The sequence below is a fragment of the Pogona vitticeps genome, chromosome 6 (genome assembly GCF_051106095.1).
Source record: "Pogona vitticeps strain Pit_001003342236 chromosome 6, PviZW2.1, whole genome shotgun sequence".
In the NCBI taxonomy this organism is placed as follows: domain Eukaryota; kingdom Metazoa; phylum Chordata; class Lepidosauria; order Squamata; family Agamidae; genus Pogona; species Pogona vitticeps.
Genome location: NC_135788.1, coordinates 94,148,380 through 94,171,645, shown reverse-complemented (window position 1 = coordinate 94,171,645; position 23,266 = coordinate 94,148,380). Strand labels below are relative to the sequence as shown.

The following is a 23,266-nucleotide window of genomic DNA, read 5'->3' as shown; positions in this document are numbered from 1 at the left end:
TGAAAGACCTGTTAAAATTAGTAGTACTTGATGTCACTATTTTGTCACATTGATCTCCATCTGTCAACTCTTGGGCCAGCTAACATCCAGGGCTGGAAGCCCTTATAGGCTCCCTCACCTGAGCTCTGACCTGACTGACAGGAGTGATCTGAGAGCTGTCTGTCACACTAAGCCTTTTGGAAGGTTACTAGAAGGCATAGTTGGATACCAGGCCCAGCTAGAATGTGTGCAGCATCATCACCTTATTTGTATTCCTTATTCAGATACTCAGAAGATGACAAATATAATTTACCAACATCTTTATTACATTTAGAATTCATGGGGGAATGAGGTAGATTCTTCTACACCTCATGTTTCCAGCTGTTTTGCTTCTCTCTGCTTAACTTTTCTTCCCTTTCCCCTGAGCTTTGGTGCCCCGCTCGTCCTTTTTTGGGTAGCCCCAGACGCAGGCTCTGAGAAGGGCACACATTTTCCTTGGCTTCCGGGTAGTACCTAAAGAAAATAAGAGAACAAGGTTAGATCCAGACATTCATGACTGAACTGAAGGAGGCCGAGGAGACTGATGGAGAGAGAGGAGGTCAGATAAGGCAAAATATTTTAGAATCAGACTTAAGGGGTGATATCTATTCCAAACCCCTTGTCTGGTGCAAGAAATTCAAAGCTAGAGGAGTGGAAAAGACAGATCACTACCTTGAAGGAGAGATGGGAATATGTGGAAGGTGAGGAAATTGGGTGAGGAAGAGAAGAATATGGTGTAGATGAGGCCATTACTATGTCCAACTGTATACTATCAACTTCAAATGGTAGTGGACCTCTCAAGTTGCAAGCAACCACCCTGCTCACAGTGCTCTTCCCCCAGAATTTTAGACCAGGGGTAGGGAAACTGGACCTAGCTTTATGTAGGCATTGATCTCTGCCACTTTGCTATTGTTTCAACACATTAAGATAAAGAGTAACTGGAGACAAGGAAAAATGGATGTTAAATAAAGAATATAAAAACTGATTGCTTTTTCTGACGAATATAGCCGATTTGTTAAATATTCGTCAATCTGTATTTTTGGTTCAAGAGACCCCCCTCCCATGAATACGAAGGGATGAATATTTACCCGTTTTATTCATCCTTCGTATTAAAAAAACACACAAAAAACCACCATTCTGCCTATCAGCTGCCGATCAGCTGATTGGCGGCAGTAAGGCAGCCACCACCCCAAACAACCATCCAAAACCACAGCCTACCCCACCACCCCCTTCCTTTCCCTACCTTAGGCCCCACCCCACCCCCACCCCCGCCCCCACCTCTTTCCGCAATTGCTGCTGCTGAGGTCTTCAGGCCTCGCAGCCACACATGTAAAAATGGAAACTGGATTCCCTTAGCCTGCCTTAAGGGAATCCAGGATGCCCTTTGCAAAAATGGCAGCTGCAGCTTCCCTACCCTAAATGAAACCGCAGCCACCATCTTTGCAAAGGGCAGCCAATCTCCCTTTTTACAGGCCGTGGCTGCGAAGGTCTGTTGGAGACTTCAGCAGCAGCTATTAAGATAAGGGGATGTTGGTGGGAGTGGTGTGGGGGCTAAGGTAGGGAAAGGAAGGGGGTGTGGGGGTAGGCTGTTGGGGTGTCTGGCTGTGTATGGGGTGGCTGTCTATCTGCTTCTGATCACTTGATTGGCAGCCGGTAGGCAGAATGGGCTTCTGTGCAGGGTGGTAAACTCTCCTGTGGGACCCAATTTGTGGGTGAATAACTTGGATGTCCGATATCCAATCTACACCAAAGTTGGCAGGCATGTTGAGGAAAGACATAGGAAGCAATTTTTAAAGGAAGCTTTTTTAAAAGTTGGCGCCGGTGGCGGGCGGGTAGCGATTTCACCGCCACCGCCTCGGTTTGTTTTTATATTCTTTTTTCGTTCTTTTATATTTATTTCTTTTTTTCCCTGAGTTGCCTCTCTCTCCTACCTGTTCTAAGAGCTGGGGTGTGTGCACAGGAAGAGCTTTGAGTCCTGGGTGGCTACTGCAAGTTGGAAGGAGTGTGGGTGGAGCTGGCGTGGCGCAGTGGTTAAAAAGCTGTACTGCAGCTAAAACTGTGCTCACGACCTGGGGTTCAAATCCCAGGTAGCCGGCTCAAGGTTGACTCAGCCTTCCATCCTTCCGAGGTCGGTAAAATGAGTACCCAGCTTGCTGGGGGGGCAATGTGTAGCCTGTATAATTAAAAATTGTAAACCGCCCGGAGAGTGCTTGTAGCGCTATGGGGCGGTATATAAGTCCAATAAATAAATAAATAAATAAATAAATGCGGGGGTTGGCTGGTGGCTGCTTGGTGGAGCTCGGAGGTTCCTTGTCTGATCTGGAGGGCATTGTCAGGAGAGGATCCAGGGACTAGAGACAGGTAAGATCCTCCTGATGGAATGAGTCCCGACGGAGTGCCTGGAGAAAGACTGCCTGGAGTTATGATCACCAGGAGAGTGCATGGTTTTTGCGACTGTCTGAAGGCTATCGGAAGGCGCCTGTGAGGTCCAGGAGCGTTGGGACACTGGTGCCATATTGGGTGACCGGAGGGCAGTATTCTTTTTAAGTTCCTCTCTCTCCGTCTGCTCACTCTGGGTTAATGCCTTCTTACCCAGCTTTCAGGGATGGAAAATGGTAACGAAAGCGCCTTCCCCATTTCTGACTTCGGTGTTTTTGATGCCTTTTATGCATATTATTGAGAACTTTATGCCCACCATTGAGAACTGTGTGATCTGCCCCACTAATAAGATCCATACTCAAGCTCTATTAAATGCTGCAAGCTTAATAACATCAAAAAGGACAAGGTCACGTGGCAGAGGAAGACAACCCAGGACTATATGTGGGGTATAAACACTGTGAGGTTTTTCTAATAAGTTTTTCCTCTTTTTTGTTTAGTATATTTATAATTTGTTCTGTAATTTGGGATTTTAGTTACTATACTGTATTTGGTTTATGTACTCTTACTCTATGTAATTTATTTTATGTATTTTTACATTGTTGTTGGTTTATGTATTCTAACTTTGTTATTTAATTTATTTATATTAATTTAGTTACTGATCTAATTTCCTCTTTCCCCCTCTTCTTTTTCTCTTCTTTCCCCCCTCCTTTCTCTCTCTCTTTTTCCTCTCTTTGATATGGAGTGGAAGGCCTGCCCTCCCAGCGAGGAGCCTTTGAACATCTGTGATCACGGGTAGAGGGAGCTATGGCATTGACACAGTCCCTACTCGTGTTAGAATGTTCAACATTTGAAGGCTGTTCATTGTTTTGAGACTGTAATCAACCGTCAGTATCAAGGTAGTCAGACCAGCCAGCCTTCCACTCTAAAACTGATGCTGTTGAACGCCAGGTCTGTGTCCAATAAGCTCCAGGTAATCTACGATCTTATCCTGGAAGAGGATGCAGACCTGGCATGCATAACCGAAACGTGGATTGGCAGAGAGGGGGGTCCTCCCTTAGCACTCGCCTGTCCACCCGGTTATGCTGTCCAACATCAGAGTAGACTGGAGGTACCGGGGGGAGTAGCCATTATATATATAAAACACCTTGGAGGTTACTAGGCGCTCCGTGGTGGTAAAGCCAGGTCTGGAGGTCCTCCACGTGCCGATTTGGGCCAGGGATGATATTGGGATTGTGCTGGGTTACCGTGCTCCCCACGATCCAGCCATTTCCCTACCGGAGCTGGTGGACTTTGTCTCCGCGGCACTGTTGAGATCCCCGAAGCTGCTGGTTTTGGGTGATTTCAACGTGCACGCGGGGGCAGAGATTTCCGGACCAGCTCTTGAGTTCTTGGAAACCATGGCTTCCTTGAACATGTCCCAACATATCAACAGCCCTACCCACGTGGGAGGTCACATGCTAGACCTGTTTTTTCCCACCAACTGGAGTAAGTGTGGTCTGATGGTGACTGACCTTGTGTTGGTCCCCTTGTCATGGTCAGATCACCACCTAATAAAATGTAACCTCGTAGTGGCTCTCCCCCCTCGCAGGGAGCAGCGGCCTGTTTCTATGGTCCGCCCTCGAAGGCTACTGGATCCTGTTGGATTCCAGGATGCCATGAGAAGTGTTACGGTTGACCTGGCTGGCAGTCCTGTCGAGGTTCTGGTTGACAGCTGGTCTACCACTGCCATAGACATGATCGTGCCTAAACGCTCTCTCCAGCGCAGAGCTCGGCCTGCGCCCCGGTTTAACCAGGACTTTCAAGCGATGAAGCAGCATAGGAGAAGGCTAGAGCATAGATGAAGGAAGAACCTGACGGATTATAATTGGATAGCTGTCAGGGTCGCGACTAACCTTTACCTGATTAAGGTAAGGGCTGCTTGTCGTACATACTTTGCTAACTGGATAAGCAAAGCTTCAAATCAGAAGGCGGAGTTATTCCGTATAGCGCGTGACCTATCCGGAATTGTTCTGAGTGATGGGCCTCCCCCTACTATTTCACCGGACCAAATTGCAGCATTTTTAAAATCAAAAGTGGAGGCCATCCCCCTGCCCTCAAGGAAACACTCATTAGGCCCATAAGAAAGAAACCTAGTTTGGCAGTGGACGAAATTGGCAACTATAGGCCCGTCACCAATGTTTCTTTCATTAGCAAAGTGGTGGAGAGGGTGGTGGCGGACCAGCTTCAGGCTCTTTTGGATGAAACAGATGCCCTGGATCCATTTCAGTTGGACTTCAGGCTGCGCCATGGTACAGAAACAGCATTGGTCGCCCTGTATGATAACCTATTGAGGGAGGCTGACAGGGGTAAAATATCTCTGTTGGTCCTCCTCAACATCTCAGCAGCTTTTGATACCGTTGACCACGATATCCTCCTGGGGAGGCTCTCCGAGTTGGGAATTGGTGGCTTGGCACTTGCCTGGCTCTGCTCTTTCTTGGAGGACCATCCCCAGAGAGTACAGCTTGGGGAGATGTTTCGGCCCCGTGGAGTCTCAACTGTGGGGTTCCACTTGGGTCGATTATCTCTCCAATGCTGTTTAATATCTATATGAGGCCGCTGGGTGGGGTCATCAGGGGGTGTGGGGCATCGTGTCATCAATATGCTGATGACACACAGCTCTACATCTCCTTTTCACCAACTGCATATGATGCCGTCCTGTCCCCCCAGCGCTGCCTGGGGGCCGTACTGCAATGGATGCAGGAAAATGGGCTGGGGCTGAACCCGGACAAGACGGAGGTGCTGAGGGTGGGTGCCCCCGGAGTTGGTGGCTTGGGTGACTCCCCCTCATTTGGGGGGGTGATCCTTGCTGCAAAAAGTGGGGTCCCCAGCTTTGGGATCCATCTGGACCCGGCGCTCACCATGGAAACACAGGTGCCATTTGTAGTCCGCACTGCCTTTTGTCATCTGTGGCGGATAGCCCGGCTGCGTCCCTATCTCAATGTGGGGGCGCTCAACACCTTGGTACATGCGCTTGTAATCTGAAGATTAGACTACTGCAATGTGCTCTACGTGGGGCTACCTTTGAAGTTGACGCGGAAACTCCAGGTGGTGCAGAATGTGGCAGCCAGACTCCTGAGCAGAGCGAGAAAATACCAGCATATCTCCCCTATTCTGGCCGCACTGCATTGGCTGCCCGTTCGGTTCCGCATTGACTTCAAAGTCTTGATGCTTACATATAATGCCCTAAAAGGTTTAGGGCCTCGATATCTGGCGGAATGCCTACTCCCACCAAGCTCTACCCATGTCACTCGTGCAAGCCAGGAGATGAGTCTGAGGAGCCTGACGCCAAGGGAGGCCCGGAAGGAAAAAAACAAGAAACCGGGCCTTCTCGGTGGTGGCTCCTCGCCTCTGGAACAATCTCCCCCCAACTAAAAACTTGGATGTTCAGGCAGGCCTTCCCCTCCAGTTAATATCTGTTTCTTTTCTCTTTTTTTCTTTGTGGTTTATCTTTCATTTTCCTCCCCATCTTTGAATTTTTAATGAAATCTCTTCTTTTTGTTATTATTATTTTTTATCATTGTATCATGATTTTGTAAGCTGCCTAGAGTGGTCATAACGACCAGATAGGCGGGATATAGATATAGATATAGATATAGATATAGATAGATAGATAGATAGATAGATAGATAGATAGATAGATAGATAATAAATAAATAAATAAATAAATAAATAAATAAATAAATAAATAAATAAGCAAGCAAGCAAGCAAGCAAGCAAGCAAGCAAGCAAGCAAGCAAGCAAGCAAGCAAGCTCTGTTGTGATTCTGGAATCTCTAAGTACCTGGGGGGGGAGCTTTCCTGAGTAAAGCTTTCCCCTTTGTGACTATATAACTTGGGGGTCCATGATCCAATGTTCACCAAACTTTCAGGCGTTGTAGGAAAGTGTCTGAGGAAGTTTCCCTGCTAATCTGGTGTCTCTCAGTGTTGTAGCCATTTAAAGTGCAGATCAATCGATTTGTCAAAGAATATTCGGATATTCGCATTCGTTGATCCGTTAATCTTGACAAATAACGGATCAAAACAAATCACCATTATTTTGATTTGTCCCCATCTCTAGTGTTAAATATTTCTGAGTCATTGTTGCTAGACACTCAAACAGATGCACTGTCAAATCAAGAAAATATTTAGAGAGTAAAGTAAGAAACAGAAATATACAATCTGACGTGTGATTGTATATTAAAACTGCAGAAGGCTAAGCCATCCTGTTAAAAGACACTATGATCATATTTAAAAATTAGTTGCTATAATCATCCTTTTTTTAAAAGATAAAGAAGTTTGTATGTCCATTCTAAAAGTCAGCAACATAATGACAGTCATGATTTTCAGGGCAGGGAGTTCAAAAAATATATTCCACTCAGAGCTTGAAGAAGTTACTTTTTTGGACTTCAGCTCTCAGGATTTCCCTGTTATCATGGTCATTGGCCATGCTGGCTGGGGGATTCTGAGAGTTACATCCAAAAGTAACTTTTCCAAACATTAGTTCTCCTTCCTTGCCTACAGGCATATTTCATTCTTACAAAAAGAAGGGAAAATAGAGAAAATATTGTCCCCCAGTCCCAAGAGGTGTGGAGGTGCAGGGCTTTCCTTAAGGTGAAGAGGACAGAGTAGAACCTCCTCCTCACCCCAGCTGGGCTTTGAAGAAAATAAGTGTGTGAAATAGGAGGAGATGATTGATGCCCAGCAAGAGAAGGAGATATGTGGAGAGAAGGTCTGTCTTTTGAAAGATGAAGATCGATATAAAGCAAGACCTGCTCTGCTAAAAAAACAGAGCAAGGCAGCGGATTTCAGAGCACTGTTAAGGAAAGAAAATGATCAATTATTTCCATTGTGAGAGGTGCCATTTTGATTTTTTGCCTCAGATGCCAAAGTGCCAAAGGGGCATCTCTGCTATAAGAAGTATATGAAAGAGCAAACAGTTATTATTATAATAATTATTATAGAAGGTAAAAGTCAGTGTGGTGTAGTGGATAGAATGTTGAACTAGCATTCAAGAGCCCTGGGTTCAAATCCCTGATGGACTGTGGAACCAATAGTATTGCTGGCAACAGTAAGGCACTCCTTGAACATCTCACATACCTTAAAACCTCTGTTAGACAGTGACTTGACAAGACACAATAACAATAACCGTGCGTGTGTGTTCTGTGCCGTAAAGTCAGAACCAACTTATAGCGACCCTAATAGAGCTTTCATGGTAAATGAAATATTTAAAGGGTGGTTTTCACCAGGTGCACTCCCCTACTCCGTAGCCAAGTGGGAATCCACCCTTGGTCTCCAGAGTCCTGGTCCATTACTCTATCCACTACACCACACTGGGAAACAACAATTGTAAAGTATACATATTATACACTTTTAAAATATGTCAATATGAACATTTTTAAATGGAGCATTCTACGTCTCAAAAATGATTGATTAAAGGTAATTTCAGCTCTGACCAGATGTCGTAATTGCCAAGAAATATTGAGAGAAGGGAAGTTAGAGATACCACAGGAAACTGAGATTTTATTCTGATGTTACAAAATAAACCATTTTGGATTTCTCCTACCTCTTTGTCCCGACCTGCTTTGATTGTCATGCTTCCTCTTGGGATCAGATTTTCTGAAACAAGAATGCACCCAGTCAGAAACCTATTTTGTTGTTTAACTGTTCTGTACAGCCAAAGTAATCAGTGTACATTAAAGAGAACACTATCATATTTGATTCCGGGGATGGGGGGGTGGGGTTGAGCCTGTTTTTGTGCTGGATGATGAATGTTTACCATGAGACTATTTTCACATGAGATTATTTTTTAAGGTCAGTGGAGTTTCTCCTGCTACTGATGCCCTCTGTGAATGTGAAACAGAATACTGACTTAGACTGACTCAGAACAAAGAGAAACTAAGAGAATTTCCTGTTGGTTTTCAATTTACAATTATAGTCTTACTCAAACTAAAACAGATCTGAATTCAGAACAGCCAGATGACCTGATCAGGACACTGGCATCAGAGGATTTAGAGGGATTTAATCCTGTTTCTACTCTTGGGGTGTAAATCAAGTGTTTAGTTTTAGGAGACAGGCTGCAATTTGCATTCAAAAGGTTTATTAACATTATTAGTGAAGTGACTTGGATTAGCTTGGAAGCTCTCCAGCATGAGCTGATTTTGATGGGACTAGAAGGGAACTGTCCTTTTAGAAGTATTATAGAATTTGTAAATGCCCGCATTTGCTTTATTACCAGGCTTCTTCTTCATGATTCAACATTGCCCTGATCCATCCAACAGTCTTAATTGTTGGCATTTCACTCTAAACAGGCTGAGGGAGGGGAGGGTTCCTGCTGACAAACACACAATATTCATCCAATGCTGAGCATTGGTGTACAGGCCTATTGTTCTTCTGATCTTGTATCCTGGGGTAGAAGTATGTGTATTTTTATGTCTAGTTCTCTCAGGCTCTTTGAGTTGTTCAAAAGCACTTCCTCTTTGGGTTGAATATTGTCTGGGGTGGTACATCCTGACTCCCTGTGGTTCTAGTCTGTGCTGTAGGCTAAAAAAAGTCTTGCCCTCTTCCCAGCTCCATGTCCCAGATGAGAAGCTGTATAGCTGTTCCTCTGATCAAGAGAAGAACTTTAAACTATCACTGAAAACATGGCTTTTCAGGCAGGCTTTCCCAGAGTATTTAACATCCTAACATAGTGGTTATTTCAGCATTTTATGCTACCCGTTCTGCCATTTTGCCTTTAAATTATCCTAATTATTTTTAGTTTTTACTTATGTTGCTAGTCTATATTTATTGATGTTTAATTCTGATTGTTATGTTTATTGTTTCATACTATTGTTTATCTGTTTTCTAGTTGTAAATGACCCAGAGTGGCCCTAGCAGCCAAATGGGTGGTACAGAAGTCAAAACAAACAAACAAACAAACAAACAAACAAACAAACAAACAAACAAGGAGCACCATTGTACCCACTATGCTAAGCATTGTACATGCCATCAGTTTTGGGGGTATGGATAGGAAGTCATTTGGTTACAACTTAGCAGGGTTTATCAGTGGGCATGGCCAGCTTTCAAAGCCGGTTGAATTACACAAGGAAACATTTCTATCTAACTGTTCTCACTAGGCAACCTGAGCTTTTTATTGATAGGATCTTCAGTAGATACTGCTGCTACCCAGATTGGGATTGGTGAGGGTTGTGGCCTGGGAGGTGGCTGTGCGGCCTAAGGAGAGAGAACAGAGCAAAACAGGAAAGATTCAGAGGCTTCAAGACCCATAGGTGGCCCATGCACTAGAGATCCCCCTGCCCTGCTTTAAAGGAATGCCTGCAGTGATGTTAGTAGAAGAAGAGGGCACCACTGAGGCAGCTGCACACCCACAACTGTTGCAGCTTTCCAAAAGTTCTTGCTAGACTCTCCCTAGAGACCTCCAAAGCAGGAGACAGCATAAGCATACATCCTTTCTGGCCAAGTTTATCTTTTGAATACCTCTTAGGCTGAGAGTCGCTCTGCTTGGTAGCTGCCTCTGCCTTCTCACTAGCTGGGCTCCTGTGCCCAGGGATTGCTTTTGTCATGTCCTCCTCGTCCTCCTCCTCCAATTTGCTAAAAGGAGTTTTATTGTCCTCTTGTTTTTTTTCAGTCTCCTCTCTTTCTGGGGATGTAAGAGGGTCTTGTGCTTCCACAGACTTTACATTGGAAGGTGGGATAGTGACCTGAGGGCTGGTTATGCTCTCTGAAGATGGGGGTGGCTTGTGTCTCTTCTTGACCTCCTTTTGACGAGTGCTGGCCTTTTTGGGGTGATCATGAATGCTCTTGAGTGCAGTTTTGTGTTGAGAAGATGGACCCTGGAAAGATGGAGATTGAGACAATCAGCACCAGAGCAATCTAGAAGTGTATGCTTCAGAATGAGATGGTAGGGCATATTGTATCGCTCTGGAAGATGGTGGTGGGGAAATTACATGTTTAAAAGTTCCTCTGTGTTAAAGGAAATCCATGCAAGTTGAAAGGTAGCTTTGCAAGGAGCAACCAGCAATAGAACTTTTCATCCTGGTGGTCTAGGCTAGGGTTTCCCCACCCACCCACCCACTTGTAGCTGAAGGGAGCGATTCAAAATGCTCTATGTACAGCCAGAAGTTGAATTCTAGCACTTCTCATTATTGTTTCCTTTAACTGTCACAGTAGGGAGAAGTTCTAATTAGCGTCCTCCTTGCTGTACTTCTTTTCTACTTCCATAAAAAAATGTTATTTCCTGCCTTCCATGGTATAATCCGTTCTGCCGTCTTTTGTGCTTATAAACTGGGCCTCAGAATGAACAGCTGTAATGAATATTAAGGGAAAGGGGGGTGCTAAATCCTTTTTAGTATTTTCGCTGGAAAGGGAAAAGGGAGAAGCATCCATGGTTTCTGTGAATGAGTAGGCAGATAATTTACTGGCTCTTCAATCCTTTCCGAATTCTTAACACCCCTCTCAGAAATGTATTGCCTCACAGAGTCCTAGTCTATTTGAAAACAATAAAGATTGGAGAGAAGTTGATTTGTTTTGCATATTGAGATGAACTGACCCAATCCATGTGTCCCAAAGCAATAATCAATCCGGAACACAATTATCCTTTATCTTCCACACTTCCTCCAATTTTGTGCTCCATCTCTCTAATTTTAAAAAAATAAATTATTACTGAATTAAATTTCCTAAAAGAAATACATAAAATATGTATTTTACAGAATTTTATTTTGTAATAGTTTATCAATATATAATCTATATGTAAATTATTTGGATACATTTCTGAGAATATATGTATTTTTAATGCATTTTTCCTAAAGTAGAAATCAGGAAAACATTATACAAGAATGCATAGATTAGGAGAAATGTGCATGAAAATGTGTATTTAAAACAGTATACACAAAATATGCAGAGGTAACAACCTGGAAATTAGGTTACATAACTAATTATTTTTAAAATAACTGAGTTACTTTATGAATGTAACATGAAAAGGAATAACTTCTTTTGTACTATTACTTTAACCATTTTAATTCTTTTTATAGTTACAGCAGGCATTTGTTTAAAAAAAACTATTTGAAGCATGTTTACTATTTTAGGGACTTTTGAATAATGACAAAGCAATTACTTTTAAAATTATAACTGAAGGTACCTCTTTTATGGTCTGTAGCTGTGTTTGATCAAAATAAATGAATTAATTGTAAACTGATGAAGAAGTAGGGTGGACTGAATTTGTGCATCATAAAGTTCAAAAGTTATTAAAAAATGAAACAGTTGGTTCTCCCTAGTGTCTTTGCTGGATTCTTAGTGCCTATTTGGCAGTGAATGGATCATTGCCACTGTTGGAGGGTAGAAGCTCGTATAGATGTAAGATTCACATGCCCATAAATTGCTGCTAATTCTGCACTGCTCCCCACCAGTTCCTCTCAAGATTACAGATGAATTCATAGGTGACTCACTTTGCTTTGCTTTGCAGCACGTCGTAGTCCTTGGAACTTTCTTTGGCCCTTTGCTTTTCTTGGTTGTTCCTTCTTCTCACTAAGAGTAGCTTCTAAAGGTGGCCGCAGCAATTGCACAATCCTGATCCAGGCATCAAAAAGGTCTTCTTGCCTTTTGGAATCAGGACTCAGCTGGAGGTAGAAAGTGCGGCCATTTGCTACCTTAAACCGCAGCTGTTGTCTTTCTGCATTATGGATTGTAATCTTGACAAAGCACAAAGGAAACAACCTGTATTGACAGTGAAGTGAGATTGGCAACGTTTAGGCTTTTAACTACAATTTACTATTTCTTATTGCTGGATGGAAGCTGAAATGGTAATCTGTAAGAATTTATGAAATGATAATCTGCAAAATACCGTATTTTTTGCTCCATAAGATGCACCTGACCTTAAGACACACCTAATTTTTAGAGGAGGAAAACAGGAAAAAATATTCTGAACCAAATAGTGTAATAAATATTTAATAAACTATAACAGAATAACATTTGAACCATGTAAAGTGAACAGCAGTCAACAGTGGCATTAAGAACCATTACCACTGTCATTAACAAATGGAGAGACTTAAAGGTTTGTGTACTCTAGTTTATGTACCATAAAATTGTGTACTATAAATTTAAGTCAAGTACATATAGACCATTATCAGCCAGTGATAAGACCTATACCACACTACCTATATTTTACATTTCCTTTCATCCACCTCCTCCCCATGCTTATAGAAATGGCTCAATGACAGATGAGATTGTTGTGCAACTCTGCCCAGCTACAGCTCAAGCCTGTATTACGTTAGAAATCGTTTGTCTGATTTGGCACTGCATTGAGAGGTCCCTTTTAGTTGCGTGGAGGATAAATAGTGGAATTAAACTATTTAACAGCTGGTTTTCCTTATTTACTTTAGGTTATACAAAAGAACAGCAACACAAAGCTTAACCTGATCCCATTCACCAGCAGTAGCACATGCTCAGCATAAGACTAAATCTCGGTTTTCCGACATAATTGAACGTTTATAGCATGCAAGGCACAACAGGTTAGGCAACACAAAGCCAGGAAGAATGTTCTTGGCGAGCCAAAAAAAAATTGAATACAAACTATAGTAGCTGAAATCAGGAAGCAGGTACTGTAATCCAGTTAGAAGTCACGAAGAATTTTGACGTTCTTAATTTTCACACTACTGTTTCAGCAAATGTAGTATGTGCTACAGGCAAGAACTCTTTTCCAAAAACACTAACTAAATAACTATGCCCTGTCTCTGAGAATTCCTGGCCCTGTTCTGATTTAGATACATCAAAGAGATACCACAACCATAAGGACTTGGAAACAACTAAAAGTAAGACTGAATTTTGCTTTCCCATATATGCAGGGTTAATTTGTGATCAGCAGCCAAGTTTGTGTTCTGGATCATAAAGCACAGTTAGTTTCCTTGCTGCAACACCCTTTGGAAATACAGTGGTGCCTCGCTTAGCGACGTTAAACAGTTCCGGAAAAAAACGTTGCTAAGCGATTTCGTCGCTAAGCGATATTAAAAAGCCCATAGAAATGCATTAAAACACGATTAATGTGTTCCTATGGGCTTAAAACTAACCTTTAAGCGAAGATCCTCCATAGCACCGCCATTTTCAGTGCCTCTAAAGTGAGGAATCCGTCCCAGAAAACAGCGGGCGGCCATTTTGTTTACCCAGCGGCCATTTTGAAACCACCGATCAGCTGTTAAAAAATCATCGCTTTGCGATGATCGGTAAGCGAAACAGGGAACCGATCATCACAAAGCAAAATTCCCCCATAGGGAACATTGCAAAACGATCGCTTTTGCGATCGCAAAAAGTTCATCGCTTTGCAGTTTTGTCGCTAAACGGAGCGATTCTAAACTGCAGGATTGTGGCAGGAACACCCAGCCCCTGATGGGGGTCCCATGGGGCACCCCAAAACACTGAGGAGCTATCTTGGCCTCTGGCGGGACTGGGGCTGTGCAGCCCTGTTCTGAGCAGGAGGTCCAGCCAGGGGGTCACCACGCTTTGGGGGGGATGGCACAGAAGGGGGCAGGATGTGCAGAGACCACTCTAACTCATACCTGGCAGGGGAGATACCATGATCATGAAAGTGGTTTTCCCAGGGTAAGGCTCATCCATTGCACTTTAGGTGTGCTGATCCCTACGATTTCCCCAAAGGTGGGAAGATCAACTGCCTAATTAGTGGTAGTGGGGGACTGTGCTTGTGGTTTCCCCTGGTCTTTCTAGAATCACTATTTCCCCTTCAGTCCTTGGCTGTTTTCACTGCCCTCTGCCATTTAAATTTGCTGCCATAGGCCTGTTGGCCCTGCTGGTTTTCCAGGTGGGTTCTAGGAGGCAGATCCTGGAAAGCCAGCAGTGCAGATGGCAGAGTGGTGAGGTGCAATGTGGCTGCCATGGCAGGCATCAGGGCTCCCAGCATTGTGGTGGGAGGCTTCTGGGTGGTGGTGGCTGAGCCCTTTTTTATAGTATTCACTCCATAAGATACACATACTTTCTCCCCCACTTTTTTGGGGGGGAAATACAGGGTAATCATGTTCTGTTGCTCATTCCAAGTAATGTGTTTATCTGAAGAGTATACAGAAATAGGTTTTGGATGGTGACATGTATAAGGATGGTCAGTAGCTTGTGGTGACCATTTTATTTAAGCTTGTGTGTGTTTATTTTACATAGAGAAGAGCCAACCTTTGGCACCAGCAACTGTCCTCAGTTATGTAGGACTAGAAAAGCGCCTATAGCATTTCACGGAAAGAAAGATTCTTAATCTTACTCCTGAGTTTCTTTCACAGTTTTTCAGTTGATAACAACAGGCTACATTAGCTAATGGTTTGACTAAATACATAATACTGGTAATGATAGATTCCAGGATAGAGCCAAAGGGACTCATGACTCATATCAGAACCAGTGATTGAGATGGTGATAAATCAGCAATAGCGGTACCTCGACTTACGAATGTCCCTAGTCACAAATGATTCGAGTTCCGAACGTCTCCGTTCGCAAAAAGTTGCTTCAACCTGTGAACGGAGCCTCCACTTATGAACCAAAAAAAACCTTTCCTGCCCAATTTTTTTAACTTAAGTTCACCTTAGGTCAAAAGAAGACTTTTTTTTAGAAAAATTGCTTCTTAGTGGTAGATACGGATTAACCGGCTTTGCATTAGTTCCTATGGGAACTAATGCTTCAACTTAAGAACAGCGCCTCGACTTAAGAATGAAAAACAGCAGGTATGGATTAAATGGTTTTCAATGCATTCCTATGGAAAAGTTTGCCTTGACTTACAAACTTTTCGATGTACAAACGCTGTTCCAATACAGATCAAGGTCGTAAGTCGAAGTACCACTGTATTTCCCTCGATGCCCTTGTCAGAAGACTCACCTTGTTAGCTCATATCTCACTGGAGGGTGAGGATGGAACTTGTTTTTGAGTTTTGGCGCATACTCTTCAGGAGAGATAATGGGCCGAGCCAAGAGCAGCACATCGGGGATCAGTAGGACAGGGCTTGTAGCGGTAATGGCAACAGTCACAGTTTCTTCCTGGTTGTGGATCTGGGTTGGCCCCCCTTGCTTGCTGATCTGAGTTAGAAATGAATGCACAGTTTGCCACGTTCTCAAAATGTAGAATGCCTAATCTAATATTTTAACACTTCTTTCATTGCTGGCTATCAAATATGTAGGAAGACGATTTTTATTATGATCTACAGGCAGAGCTATGGAGAAGAGTGAGGGATTGGAGTTGGGTGGGAATCATTTAAGTGCTCTTGTGGTGGGAGAAAGAAATGGCAAAGGTGCAGAAATAGGAGATGTGGGTTATGGAATCTTATCAAAAGAAGAGAGAATCAGGTTCTCAACAACAGCAACAAAGCCATCTGGCAGTTCCCTGAAAAACATGTTTTTCACCCATCTTTGTTGCTTATCCATTTGGTTGTTTTCTTTCTGTAATCCTGTTACACATACAACTCAGCTCATTTTAAATGGACCAAGGAGTAGTAGTTTTTGTCTGTTTTTTTTCCAACATATGGGGGAAGAACCATTCCTATCTGATTACACGTTGCTTTCTGGCATTTTTAAAAAAGAGCCTAGGGAGAAATCTAGGATCTGACATTTTATTCTCAACACAGAGTGAGTAATGTATAAGAATAACATTGCACAGGCTGTCAGAAGCTAATGCAAGGGTGAAAAAAGGACCTAATATACTAAAATCTTGACTGTCCCCCCTTCAGTGCTGAGATCCTTTCAATAACAGTTTTCTCTCATAATTTGTAAATTGCCCCAAGCTGAGGTTAGGAATATTCCTAACTGTAAAGTCCTCTGAATGAATGAATTTGTCCCAGGCTAAGAACTATAGGTTGAATTCATCCCACAATCACATTGCTTGTGACTATTAGTTGGATCCAAATTTTACTATGCTTAAAATAATAAAATGAATAGCATAAATAAATTACAACAAAGTCCCCTTGATGTTAATGGGTTTTTTCTGAACCTGGCTAAGTCTAGATCCATCCCTTTGCTTATGACCTTTTATGAATTATGAATGCTTATATTCCTAGAACTGCAAAATGGGATTATGTTATCAAGTACTAGATGGCTGATATGCTGTGTTTAATTTGATGGGCCACATATTGTGCAACCTTATACTAAACCAAAACAACCATCTCTTGTCATTTAGGAGGAATGTGGAAATGAGGGGGAAAAAAGTCAGAGAGCATAACTTTCAAGCAAATTGGACCCCCCCCCCACACACACCTCATATTTTAACCCATGGTGATGAGAAACAAGTAGCTATAATCATCTTCCTGGCCAGTTTTGTTGGCTTTTGAGCATCTGCTGGCACTGCTGAATACAGCACTGTGCCACTGCATTTTGGCAGTACAGTGGTTTTAAAAAATATCCTTGATTGATTGATTGACTGACTGACTGACTGATTGACTGACTGACTGACTGACTGATTGATTGATTTGTATACTGCCCATCTAGCCCAGGGCCATTCTGGACAGTTCACAGCTAAATTAAACAGTATCAACACTACAAATATAAAATAAAATCAACATATAGACGCCATCAAATACAACAATTTGACAATTACATTTTTACTATAAAATCACACACAGCCTCTAAATATTTTTAAACATCTGAATCATAAGCCTTGTTCTAGAAGAGAGCTGCACTCCAGGAATTTCATCCTGCACTTTGGTTTAGGATAAAATTGTGATTTCCAGGAAACTAGAAATATGATTTTTCACAGGCAGTTGCTGCCTTTGTTGCTGAATTTTAGCAGCACACAGTGGTTTACAAGGGGCTGACTGTTGACCTTCAGACCTATCAAAGCTGTCTCTATCTGAATTAAACTTTCACCCTGGCCACATTTGCCTATATCTTTCTTACATGCCTTTTTAGTCTTCTGTCCCTACTGCTAAGTGTCTCAATGACTTACCTGGACAAAGTTACTTTCAAACATAGGGGAAAACTTGAACAATTCATATTCTCCTTGGCGTAACTGTGCCTGGAGTGGCCCCATTTTCCAGGCAAAATAGCCTTTTTCACAGGCCATCGCTTTGATCATCGCATTGAGACTGTTAGAGATACAAAGAGACACAAATTTAAATAAACTGAGATATGTGGTAAGTTTTCTCAATACAGTGGTGCCTCAACTTACAAATGTCCCAACTTATTACCATTTTGAGTTATGATCAGCTCAGGATGCAAAAATTTGCTTCTACTTGCGACCGAGTTAACAACCGGAAAAAAAGATGAGGGAAAAGGCTGGGAATTTAAATTACTAAGCGTTTGTCAGCGAAGAGTAGCTCCTTTGCCCCAATGGTTAGAGAGTATGCATCAGAGGAGGCTTTGGACTCCCTGGTGCTGCTTTCTGCTTCTGAGTGAGTACATACAGGGTTTTACAGGGTGGGTTTGAGTGCGGGGGGATTATGTTTCTGTGCTGTCATTTTTGTGTGTGTTTTCGTGTGGTTTTTTTCAGCTCCAGCGTGTTCCGATGGGGCTTGCTCTGTTTGTTTGTTTTTTGGTGATTTTTTCCCCAGCCCTGACACATTCTGATGGGGCTTGCATTGTTTTTTGTGGGGGTTTTTTCCCGACCCCAATGCGTTCCGATGGGGCTTGCAATGCTTTTTTTTGGTGGATGGGAGGCTCTGGGAGGTGCAGCCCATTCAAAATAACTTTATAAACCTCTATTAAACTGATAGTACTTGGGAGGGATGTAGGGTCCTTACAGACCTCAGAGGGGAAATATGTGGCCTTTGGGCTGCACATGCATCCCCAATACCTTAGCCCTCACATTCCCCACACTATCAAAAAGTGTTTGTACATTTGTAAGGGATCACACAACTCCTCTGTTAACAGCAGCTGCACAGGCTGCTGATCCATTTCTGAGCACAATTCAAAGTGCTGGTTTAAACCTATAAAGCCCTAAATGCCCTGGGCCCGACCTACCTCAAAGACCGTATCTCCTATTATGAGCCAGCCGGAGTGATAAGATAATCAAGAAAGACCTTTCTCTCCGTCCCACCACTTTCACAGTTACCATGCACATCTGATGGGGACACAGGAGAGGGCCTTCTCTGTTGCTGCTCCCAGACTCTGGAACCTTCCCCCACAGGAGACCAGACCGGCTCCACCTTGCAATGACTTTTCTCTTCAGGCAAGCTGTCCCTTACTGAATGGCTTGCCTGAGTGTGATTTTTAGATGAATAGTTCTGTATTCCTCTTTTGACTAGGTTTTTAGTACTACTGTACTTGTATTTTCTTTTTCTTAGAGTTGTATTTGTTCCTTTTTAGTATTTGTATACCTATGGTTTTTAGTTTTAATAATGTAAACTGCCTCTTTATACTCTTTGTTCTTAGCTTTAAATATTGTCTTTTAATTATGATTGTAAACCACTGTTTTATACTCATTGTTTTCAGCTTTAAATATTGTCTTTTAACAATATAAGCCGCGTTGGACCCTTTTCAAAGAGAAAGACAGGGTAAAAAGATTTTAAATAGATAAATAAAATAAATTAAGGGAGACACAGGTGTTGTAGCCCATAGGAAATGTTGAAACCACATTGCTGTAGCAGAGGCAGTCTTTCCTATTTTATATATCAGACTTCAGAGGAATCCCAGTGCTCAAGTCCCAAACATCAATTACAGAACAAAGCAAACTGGCTAATTTGGATACCCCAAGAGGTGACAGAAACTCCAGCTGTGAGACATACAAACCTGAAGACAGGTTGGAAGCTTCAATTGTTACAGCAGGCAGTGCCTAGGCTATTGACTCCCACTATGATTATATGAAACCTATCCTGTAGTAATTACACTGGCTGATGCTGGTTTTCCAGGTTCAGTTGAAGCATTGGTTATTACTTTTAAAACACTAAATGGCTTGGAGCCCACATACCTATTAGGCTGCCCCTATCTGTATAACTCTGTGCACCAATTGGGGTTGTTTGGACTTCCCTTTTAAAGGTGCCAGCTATTAAAATTGTTAGTCTCTTGCAAAACTATTTTGGTGTGCTTTTGGCTGTTGCTAATTATGTTTTATTTTTATTGTTTTTAATCTGTGTTTTCACTACCTTATATATATTTGTTATTTTAGGTTGTTATGTTGTCATGTTTTAATGTTTTCTTTAATTATTGTATAGCAGTTCTTGGTATTCTCCGTCAGGGACAGGATACCCAAGATGAATAAATGAATGAACTATAATCACCCCTCAAGCATTTTGTTCTTTTAATTATGGAGCATCTCTAATATCTGCTACTCTGCCCTTTAAGGTCTGAGCCAAAGTTCATCAGGGTTTTGCATATTTTTAATGCTCAGGCATAGACTTGGAACATGAGAAGTATTAATCAAGGAAAAAATGGCAGTGTGAATGTCCGGAGTGTGTTTTGCTCAGCATTAAATAATTACAAAAGTGTTTGACTGTGTGGACCACAGCAAACTATGTCAAGACCTTAAAGAAATGGGAGAGCCTGACCACCTTATCTATCTCCTGAGAAATCTATATGTGGGACAGGAAGCAACAGTTAGAACTGGATATGGAACAACTGATCAATTCAAAATTGCAAATTTTATTTATTTATTTATTTATTTATTTATTTATTTATTTATTTATTTATTTATTTATTTATTTATTTATTTATTTATACCCCGCCTATCTAGTCATTTCGACCACTCTAGGCGGCTTACAACATAAGAATAACAAGTTCAAAAGGAGTACAACAAGGCTGTATATTGTCTCCCTGCTTATTTAACATATGCAGAACATATCATGTGAAAGGCAGGACTGGATGAATCCCAAACTGAAATTAAGATTGACGGAAGAAATCTCAGCAACCTCAGAGATGCAGATGATACCACTCTGATGGCAGAAAGTGAGGAGGAACTAAAGAATTTCTTAATGAGGATATCTGCAAGAGGGATCTGAAGGCCTTAGGAATGGACCTCAACAGATGGGAAACCCTGACATTGGAACATTCAGCTTGGAGGCAGGCGGTGCATCACAGCTTCTCCCAATTTGAAGAGACCCTTGTCCAGCAGGCTGAGGCAAAGAGGCAGTCCCAGAAGCAGCAAAATCAAGGAGCTGGATAGGGGACAGATTGTATTTGTCTTCAGTGTGGAAGGGATTGTCACTCTCGAATTGGCCTTCACAGCCACACTAGACACTGTTCCAGGTCTTCCATACAGAACATGTTACCATAGTCTCTTGAGACTGAAGGATGCCTAACCTAAAATGACGGTGAAAGAGGAGAGCGCAAAAAATGGTCTGAAGCTCAACATCAAAAAAACTAAGATCATGGCCACCGGTTCCATCACCTCCTGGCAAATAGAAGGGGAAGATATGAAGGCAGTGACAGATTTTACCTTCTTGGGCAGATGGTGACAGCAGCCACAAAATTAAAAGCCGCCTGCTTCTTGGGAGGAAAACGATGATAAACCTAGATAGCATCTTAAAAAGCAGAGACATCACCTTGCCGACAAAGGTCTGCATAGTCAAAACTATGGTTTTTCTTGTAGTGCATGTATGGAAGTGAGAGCTGGACCATAAAGAAGGCTGAAGAATTGATGCTTTTGAATTGTGGTGCTGGAGAAGACTCTTGAGAGTCTCCTGGACTGCAACGAGAACAAACCCATCCATTCTGAAGGAAATCAGCCCTGAGTGCTCACTGGAAGGACAGATCCTGAAGCTGAGGCTCCAGCACTTTGCCCATCTCATGAGAAGAGAAGACTCCCTGGAAAAGATCCTGATGTTGGGAAAGTGTGAGGGCAGGAGGAGAAGGGGACGACAGAGGACGAGATCGTTGGACAGTGTCATTGAAGCTACCAACATGAATTTGACCAAACTCCGGGAGGTAGTGGAAGACAGGAGGGCCTGGCGTGCTCTGGTCCATGGGGTCACGAAGAGTCGGACATTACTTAACGACTAAACAACAACAAATAATAATAATAACAACCAGATTGCCCCAGATGGAGTCAAATGGGAGGGACGAAGAACTTTTGGGATTGCAGACCAAGCTGCAAAGTAGCCTCTGTCATCATGTTTTGTTTTTTGAGCTCTTAGTCTGTCATCCTTGCCTGTACTTGTGGGTGATGGACTGAGACTTACCTGTACACTCTTAAACTGATGTTGTCTTACTATCGGCATCTGCTATTCAGAGTCTGTGGCTCTTTGCTCTCCTCCTTTGACACACAAAGTTGTTTGTGACATCACTGGTGTGTCTAATACCTTTTTAAGCCAATCACTGTTCACCTGCTTTGCAAGAGAGGAAATGGAGCAGAGAGATCATAAATCTGAGGCTCAACAGAGATTTTGAGCTTCCCTGTCAATTGGAGCACTGATGTGAATTGATGTAACGTGAATGATCTAACAGTTACAAGCCTCCTGACAGCCGTATTCTGAAGCAGTTGTATTTTCCAAACTATCTGTCAAGCCAGCATTGCATACATAGGATTACAGCAATCACTTTAGATCTCAACTGCATGAGGAGCTGAAGTTCAATTTATCCTCCTCATCTAGGGATGCAGCTGAAGTTTCATCCTTCTGCACTGCTCCTTCCATGGCTAGGTAACTGTACCGAGGGTCAAGGTCCCCTTTCCCCACCCACCTCAGGATCCCCATGGCTGAATCTACTCTTCCTGATGAAATCAGAAATGATTTGCAGCTACCCTGTGGAAGCTGCTGGATGTATGATATTTCATTTTCAGATCATTTTTTAATGATGGGGAAGTCTGGGAGGCAAATGAATAACTGGGGGAGAGCACACATGACTCACATATGGGTTGCATTGCTTCCATCCCTGTCTAGTCCTGATCTGATTGCCACTGACCTCTACTGAATAAACCTAATGAGAAAGGGAGGACAGTTTTCCTTAACCACTTTCTTCATGCCTTTGGAAATGTAATAAACAACTAGTACAGTATGGCTCTCTCTGTATTGTCCCTCGCCCTCTCTACCTGAACAGCCCCCAAATGCTGTGCTGGTATGAAAGACGTTGTAATCATTTCCACATCTTAGTTTCCCCTTTCAATGCCTTTTTCTTCCTGATGCTATTCTTGTTGGGATAGGACGACCTCTGTATAACTATTCTGTTCTTAATGTCATTATATCACTGAGTTCTGTCGGCTGCTGAGGGAGAAACACGGAGGGTTTAGCTCACTTTTCCTTCCAGCCACATGAGGGTGCTGCTGGTATGCTGCTCTTAAAACAGCTATTTAAATGGCAGTGCATGTTTAGGCTCACCCGGGTCACTGGCCAGCCAGCATCGTCTCTAGTGGACATCTTGGCAGAGCCATTGCTTTTCAAGATGGTTCCCCCTGCTCTCTCTGGTTCCTAATGCAGAAAATTCAAGGATCCCCATTTCTTCCTGCAGGTCATTTTGGAACACAACCTTCTAGGGAGGTCTCTTGCAAAAGCCCTTTCTATGTGCCCAGGAATTCTTGCACAGCTGCAGCACATTGCAAAAGGAATGTCCACAGGCAAAACTCCTGGGAAATTTTCACTCTGTACCCCAAAATTTGGTGCTCCCATGTAATTGATCAAATGCACGGCCGCCCGAAAAAGCTTGAGCTTAATAAAATTGTGACATTCATAGCTCCACAAGACTCTGTTGCTTTTGCTGCAATAGACTGACAAAGCCATCTTCTTGGAAATGTTAGCAGATTCTGTCCCGTGTAGGGTATAGTTATTTTGAGACCCTGGGTATGATGGTATTATCAGGAAAACCATTTAGATCACCACACATACTACTTCGTTGATGAAATATACAACCTAACATCTCTTTCCTCCTTACCTTCACCAACTACCAATATCAGTCCATTCCTGATATTGTAGAGCAAAACAAACAAATTAATGTTTGCCATCCCTGATTAAAAATTAATAT

General features: G+C 42.6%; 2 protein-coding genes and 1 non-coding gene across 6 annotated transcripts in view; 2 read left to right on the top strand and 1 right to left on the bottom strand.

Annotated features, from left to right (window-relative positions):
• ASIC2 (acid sensing ion channel subunit 2) overlaps window positions 1-23,266 on the top strand; it is a 464,091-nt gene that overhangs the window by 101,477 nt on the left and 339,348 nt on the right. The window lies entirely within an intron of this gene.
• On the bottom strand, window positions 283-19,005 carry LOC110074893 (uncharacterized). 2 transcript variants are annotated; one of them, XM_073004298.2, is made up of 7 exons: window positions 18,341-18,475; window positions 17,328-17,466; window positions 15,273-15,469; window positions 11,858-12,125; window positions 9,891-10,246; window positions 7,978-8,030; window positions 283-492 (listed from the first exon to the last, which is right to left on the bottom strand). In XM_073004298.2, the coding sequence occupies exons 2-7, from the start codon at window positions 17,454-17,456 to the stop codon at window positions 380-382; spliced, it is 1,116 nt and encodes a 371-aa protein (XP_072860399.2). In that variant the 5' UTR covers window positions 17,457-17,466; window positions 18,341-18,475; the 3' UTR covers window positions 283-379. The 2 variants fall into 2 exon arrangements, with proteins under 2 accessions (XP_072860399.2, XP_078234038.1); XM_078377912.1 differs by having other exon boundaries at window positions 17,328-19,005.
• On the top strand, window positions 13,953-14,116 carry LOC140701488 (U1 spliceosomal RNA). Its single transcript, XR_012080419.1, has one exon. It is a non-coding gene; the product is annotated as a U1 spliceosomal RNA (small nuclear RNA).

Excerpts from the sequence above, each read along its gene's own strand:
- LOC110074893 (XM_078377912.1), bottom strand. The coding sequence starts at position 17,456 with ATGATCAAAGCGATGGCCTGTGAAAAAGGCTATTTTGCCTGGAAAATG. Across the intron at positions 12,126-15,272 it reads GTGAGATATGAGCTAACAAG|GTTGTTTCCTTTGTGCTTTG; the intron begins GTGAGTCTTCTG and ends CTGTCAATACAG. Across the intron at positions 8,031-9,890 it reads AGCGACTCTCAGCCTAAGAG|AAAATCTGATCCCAAGAGGA; the intron begins GTATTCAAAAGA and ends TTCTTGTTTCAG.